The following is a 23,338-nucleotide window of genomic DNA, read 5'->3' on the forward strand; positions in this document are numbered from 1 at the left end:
AAGTGATTAAAGGCTTTAATAACTTGAAACTTCAGGTATGTCTTTACATGCTGCTGGCCCGGATCCAAGCTGGTATGGAGGGAGGAGATTAAGGCTATCAGCCTTCATTGAGAATCCTACCGATTTACAGGATCAGAGGCAGGCCAGCGAGGTCACCTCCTGCACTACCGTGTTCCACCACAATAGGTGCCCAAGAAGAGTGAAGTAACCTGCTTAAATGCCCATGAAGGTCTTGAGCCACAGAAGGCTTCGTGATCGTATGGAGGATTAGATCTGGAGCTGGGGTTGCCAGTAGTTTGAACAGGAGAAGCCTGTGTGGCTGCTGAGGCTGTGGGAGAGCTGGAGGTGAATCCACAGACACTCAAAGGATCACTCTTCTGCTTGTTAGGGGCACCAGGCTATTTGTGATTCTTCATTTGCCTTGCGCTAGGCCAAAGTTGAAGTTTATCATGTATATGACATTTTTTAATCAATATGACACAATAAAGGGAACCTTGATGGTTAAGGACCCAGAGCTATCCTGGTGTTTGACAGGACGCTCGCCCCCAAACTCAAATGAAGAATGTTGTAATGCTGTTCCTACCACTGGCAGCATTACTAATATCAAGATATTATTTTTCTAGTTTCTCTAGTTTTCGGACACGTCCGTTCAGTGATAAAGGACCTCGAACTGCTTAATTGACTGAACTGAGATGACAGTGGGAATAAATATATCTCATTATTTAATGTACCAAAGGATCAATGTGACAAGAAATTTGTCAGCCAGAAGGAACTGAATTCAGGAGAAATTTATGTTCCTCTACATTCGACTGAAAACACCAGATAATCTAACTGAGCACCTTACTGGAGAACAATAATATTTACTGCTCGAAGTCAGATACAAGAATAAAATCTAATTTTCTTTCCTCTAATCCTAATTAATCTAATTTTGACCTCACTGAGCTAATGACAAACAATTCAAATGCTCCAAAGTAGTGATTCTCTCCTGAGTTACATTGTGGTCGTGGTTTCCCCATTGGCACCAAACTGTAACCATGTGCAAAGATATGGTTACAAGTGGTTCAAAACCACGAAATGCACTGGATTTCAGTTTCTGAGGGGAGGAAGAGAATGCATTCTGCATGGGCAGAACTTGGACATTGAACATCAGGTGTTTGCGATTCTTCGGGGAAAACTTTTTTTTTCTGTTACAATATTCAGTGTTCACCCTCCTCCAGCGAAAGCAAGTTCGTCGCATGTTTGCACATAGACGCTGTAGGGCCTGGAGGCCGACACGTTCTCACAGCCCGGCTAGCTCAGTCGGTAGAGCATGAGACTCTTAATCTCAGGGTCGTGGGTTCGAGCCCCACGTTGGGCGAGTTAATTTTAATCCTTTTGCATCAGAGGTACTCTCTTCCATTTTCTTAAAGATACTTTTATTCTGCTAAACGGGTAATATATCTAACTTATATATTTTTTTATTGTCATTATATCTGCCCTTTTGAGATGTGCGTTGAACGTTAAACGCAAATACTTGTCCTTTCAGCTCGTTGCGATTCAGTCAGCCGCTTCGCGTTCGGCTCCAATCGTTACGTCATCTGCGCCATTTTTAAGCTTTGCCGGCATCCATACTCCGGCTTTCCGCCATGTTCTGCTGAGGTCCGTGACGTGCGCATAATGGCGGCTTTTTTTTAATGAAAACGGATTAATCTTTTCCTTGCTGCTTTGACCGATTTTTTCAATTACGTTCGCCGTTTGGAGGCTATCTTCCTCATGCCAATCACGGCGCCGCCCTTGGGGCGAAAAATCTTCCGACAGAAAAATTAGTGTTCCAGCTCCCGACTCCCTCTGCCTGAAAGCACGGACGCCAACATGGCGGACGAGGAGGAGAGCAGCCTGACAACAGAGGAGGCGGCTGTTCCCGAGCAGCGACATGGCACCAGTCATCTGGAGGCCCTGCGACACCAAGGGGCCGTGTCGCACGTTCCTTGCGCTAGTGTACCCTGCAAGCAGTTCGAGGTCCACTCCTGTCATGTGCTGCCCGAATACGTTCAGGTGGCTGTGGAGGAAGGGGCAACTCAGGTGGTGAGCACGCTTCCCGATGATGGGGACGGACTCCTGAATGCCAGCGGGATCCTGAATTCAATAGGGGGGGCTCCTCCAACTGTTAGCACCATGGCAGCCGTGAGTACGGGTGACTTCGCCGTAGCAGAGGAACTGGAGAGCATATCAATCGAGTCCACCCCCAGCACTATTATTTACGTGCAGCCCGATGGTACTTTCGTGGAAGGTACGGGGTTGACTCCGGAGGAACAACAACAACTGGTTGAACAATTAGCAAAGCAACAAGGACTGGTAGAAGTAAGTGAAAGTGAAGCGGCTCAACTGTTGAGCAGTCAGCAGCATCAGCATCAGCAAACACAGTTTGTGCAGCATGTGGGGCTAACGGATGAACTGCAGCAGGTCATCGCTCATGTTACTAAATCCCAGCAACAGGCAACACAGTTTGGTAAAACCACTGCTGTCCAATTGAATTCTGAGCCTTCTGAAAATCAGGTTCTACAGAAAACCAATCTGACCTCAAGTGTTCCTCCTGAAACTCGACTGCTTACGACAGATCAAAATCAAATGATACAAGTTCCTGTGTGTAATGCATTGATGCCCCAGGTACAAGCGAGTGTTCAACCAAGTCAGATTGTGCGTAGGATTGACTCGTGCAAACCCGCTCAAGTTCAGCAGATAAGTATTTCCAGTCAGTCGTCTACAATAAACCAGCCGAAGGCTCCAACAGTAGCTTCACAACAGCAGGCTGCCTATACTCAACCGCTGACAATTGTCCACAATGCAGCACGACAGTTGCAGAATGCTGCTCATCAGGCTGTCCTCCAACAGAATTTACAACAAAGCCTTGCACAGGTGCAACAAAAGATAGCTCCATTGCGAGTAACATCATCACAGGTATTAATATTTTCCAGATGCTTGTACACTAGATGACTTTTTAGATGCATTCCAATGAGAGGAAAATTTCAACAAGACCTATCATCTGGTGAAAACCCAAACTATCTAACAATATAGTTGTGCATAAATAGGAAGGCAGAAGATTGGACAGAATGGTGGTTGGGGGGATGGGAGCAAAGAATGGTGAAAAGATTGATAGGGAAGGAAGTAAAACATGAAAGTCTGCAGACACTGGTTGAAGTAAAAACACGCTGGACAAATTCATCAGGTCAAACAGTGTACTTTATTGAGCAAAGATAAAGATACATAATCAATGTTTTAGGTTTGAGCACTTCATGAAGATATGAGATATGGAAGGAAAAATATAGTTTCTATAAATATTTGAAAATATTAACAAAGTGTCCATTGGTCTGGAGGAAGAGTAGCAAAAGAAGGAGATAGCAAATTAATTCAGTAGCTATTCTGCTTCAGTCATCACTACAGATGACCCAAGTACCAGCCTTGAAATCAGGAACTTAAAGGGAGGAAGGTGCTCAGGAAAATTCAAATTACCTGTGAAATTATATTGAATAAATTGTTGGAATGTAGGTGGTCGAATTGCTGGGTCCAAAATCCAATCTGCTGAAGTTAGAACCGCATCATTGGAAGAAAAAGAAATGCTGACATTTTGGGTCAGAATCTTTCATCAAGATGGGTAATTCAATCTTCCACTGGCCTCTGTCCAAACCTTCCCATCTTGTCCTCATGACATTGACAATCTTCCTTTCGCACTCTTGTTTTGATGAAGGATTCTGACCCAAAACGTGGACAATTCTTTTTATCCTACTGATGCTGTTCCTTCAGCGGCTTGGTTTTTGTTCAAGATTTCAGCATCTGCAGTCTCTCATGTCTCAAGTTCCTGGATTCTTCATCTTGTGTTCTTAAAATAAGTGGCTAGTGAGATAATTGGTGCATTCATTGGCTTTAATTCTAAAGCATTTCTCAGATTTGAGGATGATTCTGTCAGTTTGGAAAATAGAAATGGTAATTCATTCAAAAGTGGAGTGAGACAAAATGCAGGAATGTCCAAGCCTGACATTTTAACAACTGTGAAAGAAAAAGTGTTCAAAGCTATTAGGATATTATAGCAGGTAATTTGGTAAAATTCAAAGTCACTGTAATTTTATGAAAAGAAAATCGTGCTTATTGGAGTTCTTTAATAATAAAGGGGAACCAATGATAAGGTGCTGCATCAATTGTCATTTCAGAAAATGAAAGCTCTTGTAATATTGCCATGGCAAATAGAAAATGTCATTTTCTGATGGGTGAGAAATTGGTATGCTATGGGGATTGTGGTGGGGCTTCAACTTTTATGATTTGTATAAATGATTTGAATAAAGGTATTAGAATCAGAACTAATGTCATGAAAATGTCATGAAATTTGTTGTTTTGTGGCAGCATTACTGGTGGTATTAAAATTATAGTTGCTAAATTTGTTGATGGAAAGCAAGTTGTGAAGACAACATGAGGCTATAAAGACATAAGAGTACTGTGTACAGTTTTGATCTTTATTTAGGATGAGTTTTGATATGTTGGAAATGGTTCAGAGAAGGTGAATTAAGAAAACCTGCATGTCACATTCCAGAAATAGGATAAACTTACAGATTGGTACTTGCGGTTGACAATATCTTTTTGGGCATAAAGCGAACGACAATTGCTAGCAATTAAAATAAAATGTAAAAATGCCCCCAATTCACACTTTCATCAGAGGTAACCTGGTTGCAATGATCAATCCTGCTTGGATTGTGAAGGAACACCTTCACATCAGAATTATCATGAAATGAACTTTACCAAGTTATTCACCAGGTTTAATTATAATAAAATTGAATTTTTAAAGATGCACTGTTATTTCTTCTCGCAATACTCTCTTCATTCGACTAGATTTTCTTATAATTCAGTAAATTCAGTCTCTGCATTAAGTATATTCAACAGCTCTGTTTTGCTTCCACACCATTCTGGGATTAAGAATTCTAAAGTGTCATGACTTCTAAGATAACTCTTCATCTTTATCTTGAATGGATGACTATTGATTTGAAACTCCATCTCCTAATTTTGGATATCTTGCCTATCAATCCTGCTGAGAATTTTATTATCAGTAAAATATCCTATCAATGGATTCCACCTGCCTTCATCCCAAGGAACTACCTTGCCAGTGTCTCTAGCACAGGTTAGTTTCTGTAACACTAAAACCAGGTGCAATCTCACTAACACTCTGTAAATTTCCTTTGTTACAAAGAATATGCACCATATGTTCTGCAATGACAACATTCCATGACCCTTCCTAATTAACCCATTGTACCTGTATGCCAATCTTTTGATACATCCCAAATAAAGCAGTTGAAGGATTACGTTTAAAATTAACTTTAAAAAAAATGCAGAGAAAGTTTAGAATACTTTGTTCCAATATTTTCAAGACTCTGACATGTCCAAAACATTTAGAGGGTAAATTTTTATCTTTTAATCAGATGAGGGAAGGTTTTGGTATTGATAAGAACCCTTTATTATCAAATTCGATCTTTGGTAAGATGTATGTTTGGTAGAGATATTATTGGCGGAGAGCGGGAGGTTTGAACTAGTGGAGTTGTTCTAGTGAACCGGTGCAGACTCGAAAGGCCGACGTGGCCTGTTTCTGCTCCGTAAATGGTTATATGGTTATAAAATGTACACTACTTTCTTATCAAGAGGGCAAGTTGTACCATTTTCCATGCAGACATTTTCATTAATCTGATTTCATGTCTAAGGTTTCAGTGGTATATGACTCTTTGGCCTATATCGACAATCAACTACCCATATACACTAATCATATTTTTGTTCTTCATATTTTCACCAACACGAGGAGTAGCATATAATGGCCAATTAACCTATCAACCTTTCCATCTTTGTAATGTAGGAGGAAACACACTGGATCTAGGAGTTTGTGCAAACCACGCACAAGAAGCATCTGATGTCAGGATTGAACCTTGGTCTTTGTTGTGCTACCCATTGTGAACTGCAATAACCTGAAATTTTCCATAAGCATGAATTCAGTAAATTTTAAAAAAGTGTTTGAATTAGATGAACATTGAAACCTCATTGTTTGTTTCCTTTGGTGCCAGTTTCCTGCACTAACTTGCGCTGAGGATTCTGAGTGGTTCACAGTCCTCTTGGGTAGAACATTCCAAATATTAATCAACTGAGTGAAAAAGTTGCATTAAATATCTGCAGATGTCTTGTTTTTACACAGTTAAACTTGATTTTTGACATTCCAACTAATGAATGCATAACACTACATCAGCCTTCTCATGGCTCACAAAAATCTTGTTTCAATTAGATGATTCTGCAAAATTCAAGAAAATGCAAGCCCAAACTCTTCATGTGACAGAAACAATTGAATCAGATTGTCAGTCCATAAAGTTGTAGCTGCCTTAGGAAGGTGTTCTTCTGCTTGTAACCTTATTCAACCAAGATGCTTGCTGGATGTTGGCAGTGGAGCCTTTTTTAACTAATTTTGTCTTTAACACAGCAGGTGAGGTTAGTTTTAGTATCTTTTTCATCTTCTGGCTAGTTCATGTTTTTAGAAAACATAGCTCACTTGTTTAATTACTTGCTGGATAAACATGCAGTGATTGTGAACTTTAAATCAGTAAGTGCAATGTAATTTTTTCTTTCTTGCAGCATCAACTAGATACTGTTCAAGTTCACTTTCAAGCAGTGCCATCACAGGAGGAGAAAGACAGGCCGATGCCACCTCTAGCAGTAGTGCAGCCCAAAACAGCAGCATGCAGTCAGTTGACTAACCAAAGAACAAATGTGTCAGGTGGAGTTAATATTTCTGGATCTCAGATCATTAGAATACAGCCTCTTTCAACAACTGGATCACAACAATATATTTTGCACAGCTCTTCGGAGCCTCCGATTCAACTATTTGTTCAGCGGCAGCCTCCTCCACTTGCACCTGTAAATTCTATACGCATGATTCCTGGGGTAACCATCAGTAACCAACAGTCAGACATTTTCACTAATACAGTAACAACCAGTATATCTGCTACCACGACGTCTGTAGCAAATTTATTTTCCACTAGTATTGCCAAGAATGAAAGTAATGATAAATCAAAGGAAAAAAAACCTGTGAAGATCAAAACTCGATCTGGTCGTATATCACGACCACCAAAATACAAAGTTAAAGACTACAAGTTTATAAAAACAGAAGATTTGGCAGAGGGCCATCAATCTGATTCAGATGACTATTCTGAATATAGTTTTGAGGAAGAAGATGTGAAATCCAAAATGGATGATTCAAGCCTTTCAATGCCATGCTCCTTCAAGCCCAAAAAGTTTAAGTGCGACACCTGTGAAAAGTCTTATATTGGAAGGGGAGGATTAGCACGACATTATAGACTCAACCCATCTCATGGGCAGCTGGCTTCGGTCTCTGAGGAACAGAGAACATCAGTGAACAAATCCAATGGTAATGTGGTTGGGGACAATGGAGGAGCTGGCGACAGAAATGGCACAGCAGCTGATGGACTAGAGGCACAATCTGTAAATACTGGCACTACATCTATGATGAGGAGCACAGATCTGTCTCCTCAAGACGCCCAACAGGTGTGTACTGATATTTCATATTCTTTTCTGTACTGAAAGTGGTGATATAGAATTCCTCTTCTGAGTTGCTGGTAGTCCTCTGGATAACATACTCAAGCAGGCATATTTTCATGAGCAAGCTGAGAATTAGCAGGGCAAAACATCAAATTCTGTCTTTGCTTTGTTTTGCTCAGGTCTGTCATTTTAACGAAGTTCAACAACTTTGAGATATAAATAAGTGTATTGGATAGAGGGGAATAGGTGAATGTTATATACCATATATGCAGGCATATAGGATGACTCATGTGCAGGAAGACCCCCCCCCCCCCCAGATTTCCCATCTAAAATGTAGGTCTTGAGCTATAGTCTTTGTGTAGGATGACACACCTCCCACACCCCAGCATTTACCACTGACCACTAATCAGTAGAGTGATGATGTCACAATATTTTAATACCAAATTACCCTGTAAAGGTTTTCATTTTGTGAGCATATTTTAAATTAAACTACCATTGGCTCCTGTAACAGACTGCTTAAAGCCTCAATAGAGAAAACGGCAGTCGGACTTGGCAGATGGGGACCCCGTGGGGGAGTGGTGAGACTTCATTGATAACTAACAGGACATACACAGGTTTGTCCCACTGAGTGGGCAATGCCACTCTTTGCATGTGCAGGGCTGATTTTAAATATGATCACACACAAAATCTTTGGAATGTTTTCACCTTTTCTGCAAAACGACATGGGAGAAAATTGTAAACTTCCTTTCTTTTTGTTTTCACTAGGCCCTTTCAGGTGGATCCTCTGCCTTGAGGGCGGCGGCAGGAGCGGATCTTAACCTGCAGATTCACCTTTCAGGTGGCAGCCCTAAAAGGCTGCTTGCAGGGTTGCCTGGTCAACCTGAAAGACCCTATTCATATCCAGAGGTGCCTCGGAGTGCCTCTGGATCTGATGGAGGCGGGGCAACTGGTGCCACAGTGCCACCTGTCATAAATATGTGACATAGCAATGGCCATCTTCCCTACCCATAATCCCCCACGCAGGTGGAACTGCTCTGTGTTTCCCACACAGTTCCAGCTGCTTGGCGGATTATGGGTAGAGAAGACCACCATTACTATGCTGCATTTTGAGCCACAGAGAACGGCCCTGGAGCAGGAGTGGCCAGCTGGGCTGTGACAGCCCGCACTGGCCACCCCTGCCCCGACTTTCCCCTGCCAGCTGCCCCTGCCCCAACGTTCCCCCGTTGATGGCAGCACCTCGGAGGCACTTTTGGAGCATTCAGGCGAGTACTTCCTTAGCTGCATGGGGGGAGAATATGCAGCTTTACAGTGGGGTGTTCAGGCCACCTGAAAGGGCCTGCTATTTGCAAGGAGATGAGCTGGGTTGTCAGCATCAGGAAGGTGGTAGAAAGCGCATAGGCTGGAATGTCAGCCCTCCAGACCGTTACAAAGCAGGTCCGATCCAGTGAGTCGCCTCCTTGCATGGCACAGGGACTGAGCGCGGGGCGGTCGCGTACTTGCATGGGTTGGGAGTAGAGCCGGTTGCCACAGCTGAGCAACACGTGAGAAATAATGTGCATGCATGGGACAGAACAGGGGAGTGCGCACAGCGTGATGGACCACATGGATGCACGTGGTTGCAGGAGGATGAGATTAGGAGCGTTGTGGTCACCTGTGTGGTGGAGAGCCAATGAAAAGGGCAGGGGGGGGCTTTGTAGAGAAGTGTCTGTTGGGAAGAAGAAGTTGTGTCTTGAGAAATGAATAAAGAAGGTTGACACCATTTTTTGTGCTGAAGAATGAGAGTGTTCTTTCATTTGTGTGCTTATCATTTAACATACAGTATTGACAGGCCTGACTGGGACAGTTGTGTGGTGGTGAGCTGTATTGTCAGCATGAGGAATGTGGTAGAATGAATGGGGAAAAATGGCAGTGATGTTTCGACTTTGCTGTCAAAGTTCAGATTTTAGATCTGGCATATGACGATTCGGATTTTGAGGTGACATTTTTAAGTTTTACATCGTCCTATACGTTGGCATATATGTACTTATTCCAGAAGGTGGTGGTGCATAAAAGATAAAATGCATGGAGTTGGGAGAAAAGTATAAACATTCATAGAGGATTAGGTTAGGATAAATGGGTGTTTCAATCAGTAATGAGCAGAGTGCCGCAGGGGTCAATTGTGGGCTTTCAGATTTTAACGATATACATTAATGATTTAGAAGAGGGAACCCTGAGTATAGGGTATCAAAGTTGGCTGATGACACTAAACTGTGGAAAAGTAGCACCTCTTGGTTCAAAAACATTTTCTTTCCCAACAGCTATCAGACACTTTTGAATGTCCACTTGGTGCATTAATTACCAACTGCTCCAACTGCTCAAAAGGACAATTTGCACTATTGCAAGTCACTTCTTTTGCACGTGGATTACTGTGAATATTTGTATCTAATGTATTTATTATCTCTTAATCCAATTAGTTTCCTATCATAGTTTTTCTTTACAAGTACCTATTTAGCTACACCAAGTAAGATTTTTGGTGCAAATGTACATTGTACAAATGTGTATGACAATAAACATTGCTTTAATCAATAACGTTCCAATTCTAGCTTCACATTGTTGCCTGCATCATAGTATCGGTTGGGTCTCAAATGGCGACGGGACAGAATTCAGGAAAGAGATTGAAAGTCTGTGGCATAGTGCCAAGAGAGCTACCTCTCTCTTAATGTCAATAAGATGGACATGATCATTGACTTCGAGAAGGGACAGAGTCCACACCTCCTGTCTTCATTAATGACTCTGAAGTTGAAAGAGTAGATAGCTTTGAGTTATTAGAAATAAAGATTTCCAATGACCTAACCTGGGACAAACACGTTGTCACGATGTTCAAGAGAGTCACCAACACCTCAGTTTTTCTCGGAAGAATAAGGAAGTTCGGCGTGTCCCACTTGTCCCTTAACAATTTCTGCAGATGCACCATCAAAACCATATTTCTAAAGATTTAGACAAACAGCAGGGTAACAGGCCCTTCTGGCTCATGAGCCCCAATTAACCTATAATCCCCAAATGTTTTGAAGAGTGGGAGAAAACCAGAGCACTAGAGAAAACGTATGCAGACATGGAGGATGTACAAATTCCTTACAGTGCTGAATTTGAACCTGATTCGTCTGCTTTGCTATCCGCTACGCTAACTAGGCTGGCTACATCACAACGCAGTGATAGGAACTCTGCTTGAGGTCAAAAGAAGCTACAGAAGGAAGTATAATGCAAACTTTCTCCCCTTCATGTACTACATCTACATTTCCTATTGCCTCGGAAATGCAGCCGACTTACTGAAAGACTCATTACTCCCGAGACTCTCTTCTCCCTCCCCATTGGGCAAAAGACTCGAGTGTGACGGCACATCCCAATAGGCTTAAAGATAGTTTCTTCCCTGCAGCCATCAGGCTTCTGAATTAACCCATAACAATGCTGTCATACTGCCTTGCTTGATGCTAATTGGTCTTTCTTTTGATTGAAATTCTATACTCTGTAATTATGCTCTTTACCCAGCTATATGAATGTTAGAAATAATGTCAATCTGCCTGCATAAGAACCCATTTCAGTGTAGTAGGTATTTTGTGACAAATAAACTTATAGGGTCCCAACCCGAGGCATTGATTGACCATTTCTACCCATGGATGCTGCCTGACCTGCTCTATTCTTCCAACATCTCATTGTTTGCTCAAGATTCAAGCATCTCTGGTTTTTGCGCTTCTCAATAATGATGGAGAAGTCTGGTTGAAAAATAATTCTTTGAAAATCTATTGCCTTTTCTCTCACAACTTGGATGCAAGATCCCAGTGTGTTAACAAGAAATTCTTTGCAAGATGACGGTGCTGGGTGCACCTTGGTAGTCTGGTGCCTAGTTTGATTTCAAGTGATTTTGTCAATTTCATTTGTGATTTTTTGAATTACTGACTTAATAAGATTGCTGGGCTTTTACAGCAAGTGTATTAGAATCATTTTTTGGGTTTAAAGTCACATCCAAGTTAGACCAAAGTGGAGGGCAAATTTAGTTCAGTGAAGAACATGGATAATTGGTATTGAAAAGTATGTCCAAAACTGTGCCTCTTATAATTATAAACTTTTCAATACTGATTCACCCTGCCCTTCACAGAAGGAAATTTGCCACATGCTTTTGGTCTAACTTGGCTAGATGGGGTAGCCATTTGGTATCTTTTTCTCTGGGTTAAAATCTCAAAAACTAGAGGACATGCATTTAAGTTTAAAGGAAATATATTTGGAGACATGATAATAATGCTTTCGAGACTTCTAGATAGACAGGTAAAAATGCAAAAAATGTAGTGATATGGATCATATGCAGGCAGAAGAGATTTAATTTAAGTTGGCTTCATGTTCAAAGCAGACACCTGAGGCTGAAGGATCTGTCTGCTGTTCTATCGTTTAAAATTTAATTTATCGTTATTATTCATTGGAGATTAATGTTTTTCAAACATTATACTACATTGCAGCTAAGTTGTGGAATTCCTTGGAGGAATATAACTATATTATTCTTGCATTTCTGAGTGCTCACCCGAGAGACAAAGAGACAATAAAGCTAAAGTGTTGTTGATAGAGCCATAGAGCTAAACAGCATGGATACTATCCCTCTGGCCCAATTCATCCATGCTGATCAGTTTGTCCCATCCAAACTAGTTCTGTTTGCATGCATTTGATTCATATCATTCCAAACATTTCCTATTCAATTAATTGTCCAAATGTCTTTTAAATGTCAAAATTGTTTCCACCTCTGCAGCTTCCTCTAGCAGCTAATTCCATATATCCATCTACCTCTCTGTGCAAACATTGCCCTTGAGTTCCCTTTAAAAAAAAATTCCCTCTCACTTTAAACCTATGCCCCATAATTTTGGATTCCTGTGCCATGGGAAAAAGACTATGATCATTCAAGTTATTTTTATCTCTCATGATGTCAATCTCTGAGGTCACCTCTCAGACTCTAAAGTGTCATGGAAAATAGTCACAGCCTATCCAGCCTTGTAAATCAAGCCCTCCAGTCCTGGGAACACTGTTTTGATTTTCTTATGCTTTTCCCTCTTAATGACATCTTTCCTGTAGATGAATGACTAGAACAGCCTATAATATTCTAAATGTTGCTGCACGATATTCTTGTAAAATCTCCACTGCTGATGACAGAAGAATTCTCAACGTAGTGAAGAAAAATCCCCAAACAACTGTCCAACAGATCAGAAACATTCTTCAGGGGGCAGGTGAGGATGTGTCAATGACTACTGTCCACAGAACACTTCATGAACTGAAATATAGATGCTGCATTGCAAGATGCAAACTAGATAGCCACAGAAATAGGATGGCCAGATTACAGTTTATCCAATTTTAAACCCACTTTTAAATTTATCATATATCCCATTAAGAAAAATAATGGATCAACCAATAACTGAATGTTGTACAAATGTTCCAAAAATTCTCTAATCTTCATCCAAAAATTTTGCACCTTTTCACAAGACCAAACCAAATGTAAAAATGTCCCTTTCTGTATTCCACACCGAAAACATAAATCTTAATCCCTAAAACCATATCGTTTTAATTTCTCCGGTGTCAAATATAACTGATGTAAAAAGTTATAGTTAACTAAACTATATCTCACATTCATCAACCTGGTTACACTTTCCTCACATACCTTTATCCAATCTTCTTCCAAAATTAAAAAGCTGTAACTCCTTCTCCCATTTATCCTTTATTTTTAAAATACCAGGTTTGTTCATCTTCTTTTGCAATAACATTTCTGATATAAATCCTTTCTTTAAATTTTCTGTAATCAACTTCTCAGACCTAGTCAAACTCGGAAGCTGAAATTCCTGTCCAAGATTTTCCTTTATCAAAGCTCACACTTAATAGTAAGCAAATAGTGAGTTCGTTGATATCCCAAATTTATCTTGAAGTTGAGCAAAAGAAAGAAAAACACCCTTCTCAAAACAATCTCCCACCGTTCTAATACCCTTCAATTCCCAATCTTTTAAATGTTGACTATCCATGTAGAATGGGATAATCGTATTCTGATAAATAGGAGTCTGAGCAGTAATTTTACCTTTAGTTCCAATTATTTGATCTCTCATACCAAATTTCCAATAAATGTTTAAGTACAGGTACATTATAAGTCTTTAAAAAAAATAAGGTTTCCATTTATAAATAAAGTATTTAACATTACTCTCTGATATCTGTGACAATTCAATTTTAGCCCATACTGAAAATTGCTCAGTATCTGACATTCGGTTAATAAATTTCAATTGTGCTGCGTCATAATAATTCTGAAACTTTGATAACTGCAATCTTCCGAAAGCATATTTCCAAGTCGACTTTTGCAAAGATAACTTACTTTTCCATTTAAAAACAACCGAACTGAAGCATTTTAGTTCCTTAAAAAAAGCCTTTGGTAAAGAACAAGGAATAGATTGAAAGAGATACTGTATACGGGGAAATATATTCATTTTAATACCATTCACCCATCCCATTAAAGTCAAAGGTAGGTCCTTCCACTTACTCAAATCTGCCTTAATTTTTTTCAATAAAGGTATATAATTTAATTGATACAACTGTTGATACTCCACATTTACTATCACCCCCAAATACTTTATTTTATCAGACCAACAAAATTGAGTAATCTGTTTACAATCTGAATAATCTTCACTTGAGATTGGTAATATATCATTCTTATCCCAATGAACTTTATAACCAGACATTTCTCCATATTGTTCCAAACATTTCTGAACATATATCAGAGATTCTTTAGGATTTGTTAAATATATTAACACATCATCAGCAAATAAATTAATTGTATATTCTACTTCTCCCAGTCTAATGCCTTTGATGTTAATGTTCTGTCTAAAAGATTGAGCCAATGGTTCAATAACCAATGCAAATAAAGCTGGAGACACCGGACAGCCTTGTCTAGTTACCTAGATAAATTAAGTAAAGATTAAATTTGTCCATTTGTCACCACTCTAGCTGATGAATTGTTATATTGGGCCCTTATCCAACCAATAATGAGTGGACCAAACTTAAAACGTTCCAAAACTTTAAACAAAAAAATGCCACTCAACCAGGTCAAATGCCTTTTGAGCATCCAGGGCTGCTATTAAAGGTTGATTATGTTGATTTTTAGATACATTAATTAAACAATATTATCAGCTGAGTAACGATTTTTAATAAAACCTGCCTGATCTACATGAATCAATTGTGGCAAATATTTTGCAAGTCTATTTGCAAGCACTTTCGCCACAATTTTATAATCCACATTTAACAAAGAAATCAGTCTATATGACGCTAATTTCAAAGGATCTCTATTTTTTTTTGGAATAACTGTAATCAAGGCTCTAGAAAAAGACTCTGGAAGAGAAGATGCTTCAGAGGCTTGTATTAATACTTGTCAAAATACCAGAAGTAATAAATCATAAAATTCCTTATAAAACTCCAAAGTAAATCCATCCTCTCCAGGTGATTTTCCATGAGGCATAGTTTGTAATACCTCTTTAATTTCCAAATTAGTAAATGGACAATCTAATTCCTGAGCATCTAGATCACTCAAAAACTGAATCAGTCAAAAATGATTCTACTCGATCAGTATCTTGTTCAATCCCTGAAGTATATAAATCTTGATAAAAAGAACAAAATTTGTCATTAATGTCCTGAGGTTTATAGGTAACCCTTGAACCTTTCCTTACTGCACTTATCGTCCTAGAAACTTGTTGTGTCTTCAATTGCCAAGCTAATACTTTATGAGCCCTTTCTCCTTACTCGTAATACTGTTGTTTAGATCTTTGAATCAACTTCTCATATTGATATGTCTGTAAAGTATTATAATGCATTTTCAAATTAGATAGCCGTATCTTCTTATCTTCCATCACACATCTCTGCAAGTCTTTCTCCAAAACCTTAATCTCCTCCTCAGGTTTATGACTGTCTGCCAAATATTTCCTTTTAAGTTTATTAGTATAATTAATAATTTGTCCCCTTAAATACACTTTCAATGCATCCCATAAGGTAAACTTACTGTGCACTGAATTCTCATTCAATTGCCTAAACAACTTAATTTGGTCCCTAATAAAAGTGACAAACTCAGGTTGATTTAACAATGCTATATTAAATCTCCACCTGTAACTAGATTGTACCATATCAGAACTAATAAAAGACATTAATAAAAGTGAATGATCAGACAACATTTGACTTTTGAATCAACTTTGGTTATTCTCCCCTGTAATTGAGCTGATATTAAAAAGAAATCAATTCTAGAGAAGGACTCTTGTCTTGCTGAGTAAAATGAAAAATCCTTCTCTGTCAGGTTTAATCTCCTCCAAATTTCTACCAAATTCAAATCTTTAGTAACAATTGCTAAACGTTCTGCCGCCTTAGTTTTTTTTTCCAAAGATTTTGGAGATTTGTCCAACAAAGGATCCAAACAACAATTAAAGTCTCCTCCTACTAAAATATTATCATTCACTTGATTCAAACCCAAGAAAATCTCAGTAATAAATTGTTCATCATTCACATTAGGAGCCCCTTTCTTATTTCTAACTTCCATCCATATAATTTCTAAAAATCCTACAAGCATATTCTCTGGGTAATTCTGTTATGTTCTATTGAATCAAAACCACAGCTCTTCCTTGTTTACAACCTCCTCTTTCATGATTATAGCATCTGTACCCTGGACCATTGAACTTTCAGCCTGCCCATTCTCTTTGTCTTGTTTCAGATATGGCTATAATATCCCCATCTGATGTATCAATCTAATGCCTAAGTTCATCTACCTTGTCAGGCTTCTTTCATTAGGATAAGTGCAGTTTAGCCGAACAGATCTTCCTCTCTGATTTACCCTTGTGCATCCTCTGTTCTTCACTTGCTTCATTTTAACATTTAGATTAGTCTTTGCTATCCCATTTGTCACGTTATTGCTTTGGTTTGTTCCCCTGCCAAACTAATTTAAACCAAGTAGCACTTGCATATCTCGCCACCAGAATATTGGTATCCCTTCAATTCAGGTGAAACTTCTCCCTCTTGTAAAGTCTGTGGAAGATAGCCCAATGATCCATATTGCTGAAACCCTACTCCCAGCACAGGCTCCTTGGTCAGGTATTTAATTGTGCTATCCCCTTTGCCTTGCAATCCTGACATTAAAACCCTAATATCCTGTTATTTTTTTAAAAATTTACTGTCCAAATCCCTAAATTCACTTTGTAGGACCACATTTCTCTTCCTGCCTTTTGTTCTTGGTATTATTATTGACCATGATTTTTGCTTTTCGCTCACTCTTTTTCAGAATATTTTTTGCCTGCTCCAAGACTTTCTTTTTTTGAAAACTTTATGGATTTTTAAAATACATACAAAAACACAATAAAAACTATACCCCTACTAACCCCCCTCCCCCCTCCATGTAGGAGCCAAATACATATTTTGGGTAATTAACAGTTGCTTTGGAGTGTGCCAACCCTTTACATCTTAAAAACAAAAGCACTTGCAATTTATCCAAACCCATACATTTCAAATGTGGAGTCCACATTTTAACAAAAAAAAGTTATTCCTTAAATTATAAGTAATCTTCTCTAAATAAACTCATGATTTTAGTTCATTTTGTCATCTTTGTATATTCAATTTAACGTCATTCTTCCACGTAACAGCAATACATTTTCTAGCTACAGCTCACGCCAAATGAATAAATGCAATTTGAAACTTATCCAATCTTAAACTAGTTGTTAATGTTACAGTATAACCCATTAAAAAAAGTAATGGATCCAGTGTTAATTCAATCTTAAATAAATCTTCCAAAAACTTTATATTTTTTTTCCCAAAAATATTTAACTTTTTCACAAATCTATACTGAATGTAAGAAAGTACCTGTCTGTGTTCCACAACAAAAGCACAAATCTGAAGAACTAAACCCATATTTTTTCAACTTCTCAGGAGTTAAATACAACTGATGCAAAAAGTTATAATTCATTAAACTATTTCTCACATTAATTAATTTCATATCACTATCTACGCACATAGTCATCCATTCTTCCTGAGATAGTAAAATAGATAAATCCTTCTCCCACTTATTCTTCATTTTATATAAGTCAACCTTAACCGTCTTCTCTTGTAACAAAGCATACATTTCAGAAATAAACCCTTTTTGCCCCACTATCAACAATTAAAATCTCAAATTTAGATTGTCTGGGTAATACCAAATCCCATATAAAATTTTCCATCAATAACGCACGAACTTGATAATAAGCAAATAAAGAACATGGTAATATCCTAATTTTTTCTCTGAATCCAGCGAAAGAAAGAAAGAAACAGACCAGCTTCAAAACAATCTTGTACCAATTTAATACCCTTCTGTCCCCAAGCTTTGAAATAGGGGTTATTCATTGAAAATTGAATTATTTTATTCTGATATAAGAGTGTCTTAGCTGAAATTTTACCTTTAGTTCTTATATTTTGATTCCTTTTATACCAGATCTCCATTAAATGTCTCAATACTGGCAAAGATAAGGATTCAATTTATATATAAATTGATGCACATTAAATTCAGAAATCTGAGCTATTTCAACTTTAGCCCACATTGGAGGTTGGTCAATATCAAACATCCTATTAATAAATTTTAATTGTTCTGCTTCATAATAATTCTGAAAATTTGGTAATTGAAGTCCTCACAATTCATATCTCCATGTCAATTTTTGTAAAGAAACTTGATAATTTACTTTTCCATAAGAATAATCGTACTGCCGCATTTAATTCCTTAAAAAAATTATTTGGTATTGAACAAGGAATAGATTGGAAAAGATATTGAATACGAGGAAATATATTCATTTTAATGCAATTTACTCTTCCTGTTAAAGTTAAAGGTAAGTCCTTCCATCTATTCAAATCAAACTTAATCTTATTTAATAAAGGTACATAATTTAATTTATATTAATTTTGATAATCAATATCCACCGTTATATCTAAAAATTTAATTTTATTAGACCACCTAAACTTCGTAATCTGTTTACAATCTGAGTAATCCTCATCAGAAATTGGTAAAATCTCACTTTTATCCCAATTAATTTTATAACTGGACATTTCTCCATATTGTTTCAATAGATTCTGAAGTTGCCCCAGGGAATTTCTAGGATGTATTAAATATATTAACATATCGTCCGCAAACAAGTTAATTTTATACTCTTCCTCACCAACTTTAATCCCCTTGATATTAACATTCTAATTACTTGAGCCAATTGTTCTATAACCAATACAAATAAGGCCGGTGAAAATGGGCAGCCCTGTCTAGTTGATTGAGACAAATTAAATGCAGGTGTCAACTGTCCATTTGTCACCACCCGAGCAGAAGGATTTTTATATAAAGCCTTCACCCAACCAGTAAAGAGTGGTCCAAATTTAAATCTTTCTTACACATTAAATAAAACATTCCACTCAACACAATCAAAAGCCTTTTTCAGCATCTAGTGCTACTTTCATTGGTTGGTTCAGTTGCTTTCTTGATGCATTAATTATTGTAATCAGTTTAGCAATATTATCAGCTGAATATCTATTCTTAATAAAACCCACTTGATCTACATGTACTAATTGTGGTAAATATTTAGCAAGTCTATTGGCTAATACCTTAGCTACAATTTTGTAGTCCACATTTAATAAAGAAAATGGACAATATGAGGCCACTTTCAGAGGATCTCTGTCTTTTCTTTGGAATAACTGTAATTAACGCCCTAGGAAAAGTCTCTGGGAACAAACCCATTTCTGTAGCTTGCTTCAACACATCCGTAAATACCAGAAATAATAAATCATAAAATTCTTTATAAAACTATTGCAAATCCATCTTCTCCTGGAGATTTCCCACTCGGCATAATTTGTAATACCTCCTTAAGCTCTAGATCAGTAAAAGAACTGCTTGCGGCTGGGAGAGAGTAACGTGCAGTTTAAGAGGGAGAGTTGGAGAGAAAAGTCAATAGGGGAAGGTAAAGAAATTGATCGAGAGAGGGGAGGGAGTTACCTGAAACGAGGACAATCATAGTTCTAATTTCATGTCAGATTAATTTTTTTTCAACCTGTGAGTTCAGTTCAGCTCTGAAATTTTTTCGGATAAATGAGGATTCCTGATTTTTTTTTTGGATATTTAGATATTTTCTGCATTCTCCTTAAATTGAATATTGTAGGAAGAGCTATTTGCAAACTTGTAATGTCAGGAAAGAATCATTTGTGCATCACTGTACATTATAAAATCCTGACCGTGTGACCAAATCAATGGCTGTAAAATTATAACCTTTGAATAGCTGAAGAATAATCATTGGAGAATTTGAATCTGTACAAAAAGTGACCTTAGGGAGAAGATGAAACTAGAAGTAGAATCAGTTGGTTGTCTTAAGTAAAACTAAATGTGTACTTTGATTAAGCTATATAAATGAGCATTAAATGAATTACTTGTTCAGTTTGAATGCATATAGGCATAAATTATACTTCAGTTCAATCTCTTTCCACTGATTACTTAGAATTTAGGCAATAACACTGAAATGATTTTCACCAGAATGATGCAAGAAAAGAAGCAGTAGTAGAACCTGCTTTGCTGTTCCCTAAGATCATAACAGGTCTTTTACCTTCATAATCAATTTCCTGCACTTACTTTAATTACCTTAATACTAAAAAGGTCTTAATCCTCCATTTTGAATCTTCATGGCAACTGAGCTTTTGCATCCCCCTTAGAAAGAGAATTCCACAGATTTACCATCTGGTTGAAGAAATTTTTTTCTCATCTCTGTCGTAATTGGATGAATTTTTTTATATATATGTTTGTCCCTGGTTCTCAACATCCCAGCTAGGGAAATCAATTCTGCGTCGTCTCTGTTAAATTCTTTAATTTTGTATGTTTTGACGAGACTATATGTGATTCTTATTAACATGGGTGCAGGCACTGACTATTTGTTGGTTCCTTGTACAACAAATTTGCCAGTGCAGTAATGAATCTGGTAACCTATCACTGCGAGTAAAGGATTACATCACTGATAACCTTTTATTTGCAATAAATTCTTCCTTGCGCAGGGAGACCAGACCTGTACACAAATTGTAGATACTGTCCACCAGGACTCTTGGGGTTGGATGCCTCTACTCTTATTGGAAATCTCTTGCAATAAAGGCAGGAAAAAAACCCTTGTTTATTACCTTTCAGTGATTGTGTTCAGGGAATCACAGTTTTCCTTAATTGTTAACACCTTTCAGTTTCTTGCATTAAAAAAAAATGATGGCTTCACTATCTTTCACATTGCACTGCCTTGGCCGTGCCCATTTATTTAACCTCTCTCTGAAGCCCCTCTGCATCTGCTCAGAATCTTTGCAATCATTTATCTTTTTATTGTCACCCTTTGGTGTTACATTAGGCTGCCCTAGTTTCACTACAATTTTGTCATTAGATGCTTTTAAGCTGCAGCACCTGGGGACCCCTCAGGATCCAGGTGTGATTAGGGGGACAAAGGTGCTTCCAGCACCTTTTAAGCTGAGGAAGGATAGCCCCAGTAAATTGCCAACCCGGCGATTTAAGGGGGATTCCGCCACACGATGAAGCGGTAAGTGACGCGTCACGCAAACTAGTCTCCCTCCCGTCACCCCCACCAGCTGTGTCTACCTCCCACTGTCATTTGCTCTCCCACCCACCATGGCAGCTGACCCCTCGCCTCCCCCTTCCCCACGGTAGCGACATTCCCCCCACCCGGCCTCGCGGCAGTGACCTCTCTCCTCTCCCGATCGTGGCAGGCACTTCACCATGGGTTTCCCTGTGATGTTAATGTTTACCAGGTTGGCCATTTTCGGTTTCAAGCTGCAGGAGGATGCGACCAAGTTGAGTATTATTTGGTTCCCTGACTACCTCCTAGGTAGGGCAGGGACCCGGTTGAATTCGGATGACCCTGAGCGGGTTGGACCCTTTCAACCTGCTGCGTGAGTGGGGTGCCAACTGGGCAAATTGCCCGGTTAACCCCATTTTACGTGGCAGCTTGAAAGGGCCATTGAGTCACCCGGTCACATGGAAAGCAACAGACTTTTGCGCCTGCCACGGCAATATGAATTTCAAATAACTGTCTATACTAAGCTAATTTGCAAGCAATTAATCTGTAGCCTTCTGTACCTTGTCTGCAGACTTCTGAAATATTGTGCAAGTACCTACCTCCAACTTCCTCAGTCTATTTGTTCTAAGATGTCAGAAAAATACACAGATTCATCTAAATCTTTGTGTTCAACTGTATCATTTCCTGTCCATTGTTGTCGAGATAAGTAAGATGATCACTTTTCACCTTCATCTCTTCCTCGACTGTTATTGACAGACATGGGATCAGCTGGAGTAACAAAATGTATCTACCTCTGTCACCCCATTTCTGTCATCATTCATTTGTATTTCTATACATCACTAATTCCCCAGCTAAACATGCTGAGACATTTGTACCACTGCCTTTACCTTGTTCCTTTCAATTTTAAATCGGATTGTCAAACTCTGGCCACTTATTTCACAATGAATTCCCTTAATCATGGTCATCTGTTGGCTGTTATGCATCTAACCTACAAAATGCAATCCTTTACTCACCATGACTATTCTGATAGCACCTTCCAAACCCACAAACTCAACCACCAATAAACAAAAAGGCAACAGGTGCATCATTAGACTATTGCCTGGAGTGCCATAATCCCTTCCCACTCTCCAAATACCTGACTATCATGCAAGCATATTTTAAAATCCTTTGTGACTCAGTCTAAACTTTCAAACTTGCTATCCAAAAACACTGTTGGAAGTGACCACCAAAGGATGGTTGCAATGGGTGGTACCTTTACCTAATGTCAAGGGGAAAAAAAAACACATTGGTTATCAAGTGATTCAACTAATCGCTTAGTCTTATTAATTCATTACTAAGCAGCATTTTGACCACTTTCCTCCATGGATGCCAAAACCTTCTGAGTTCATTCAATTTGTTTTCAATCTCCTTGCAGTGTTTTGGCATCTGTGCTCATAATTTTGCATTGTTAAAAGCCATGCTGATAATGGAAACCATTTGGATTTTTTTTGATGAATAGTTCTAAAAATGCATTTAATTTTCTTGTAGACTGGAAAAGTTACAATAGCACAACATTTCCCTCCACGGCGGCGAACGGTAAAGCGTGGCCGACCTCCAAAACACCACAACAATACTTATCAAGAGCAAGTGATGAAGAGGAAAGCAAGGCTAAAAGAGGTATGAAGGTTTACCAAAGGTTACTTTTTTAAACTTAGATGCATGTTAAAATCTAATCTGGATGTAAACTGTCAAAAAGTTCTGAGGATTCAGAAAATTTATTAAATGTATGAAATAATATTCTATTAAAAATTTGGAATAGTTTAATTTTTGTAAAAGAATGTGAGGGGGAGCAAACCAAGTGAAGAGCGGGCAAAAGGAATTGAGGGAAGAGCAAAGGGAGAAATGAGAAGAGAATATGTAGGCAGATGGAGAGTAGGAAAACAAATATTCGTGTGAATGAAGCATTCTTGATTACAGAAATCACTTGGCATTTGCGCCAGTTGTTCCAGTGACAGAGCTTCAACAGAATTTAGAAAGAAAGGTTTTCTGACCCTCCCACCCCAAGTCTTTATTTCAAAATATTATCTAAGATTAAAGTTGCTTCCATTTTCTCAGGGGCACCTCTATTTTTACTTGTCACATGCATGTGACTATCTCAGAATGAAATATTTAATTTTCAGATGTGGGATATTTAAATTTAAACATTGCCTTTATTTTTATGTGGAAAA

At 38.4% G+C, this 23,338-nt stretch overlaps 1 protein-coding gene and 1 non-coding gene across 2 annotated transcripts in view; both read left to right on the top strand.

Annotated features, from left to right (window-relative positions):
- The first annotated feature begins 1,284 nt into the window (after positions 1 to 1,284).
- trnak-cuu (transfer RNA lysine (anticodon CUU)) lies at positions 1,285 to 1,357 on the top strand. Its single transcript has one exon. It is a non-coding gene; the product is annotated as a tRNA-Lys (tRNA).
- Positions 1,358 to 1,567: 210 nt separating this feature from the next.
- Positions 1,568 to 23,338, top strand: part of znf839 (zinc finger protein 839) — a 40,712-nt gene continuing 18,941 nt past the window's right edge. The window contains exons 1-3 of the mRNA XM_069916454.1: positions 1,568 to 2,937; positions 6,631 to 7,560; positions 22,659 to 22,787. Coding sequence (XP_069772555.1) covers positions 1,852 to 2,937; positions 6,631 to 7,560; positions 22,659 to 22,787 — 2,145 coding nt within the window. The 5' untranslated portion in view covers positions 1,568 to 1,851. The remainder of the gene's footprint in view (positions 2,938 to 6,630; positions 7,561 to 22,658; positions 22,788 to 23,338) is intronic.

This window comes from Narcine bancroftii, chromosome 2 (genome assembly GCF_036971445.1).
Source record: "Narcine bancroftii isolate sNarBan1 chromosome 2, sNarBan1.hap1, whole genome shotgun sequence".
Taxonomy (NCBI): domain Eukaryota; kingdom Metazoa; phylum Chordata; class Chondrichthyes; order Torpediniformes; family Narcinidae; genus Narcine; species Narcine bancroftii.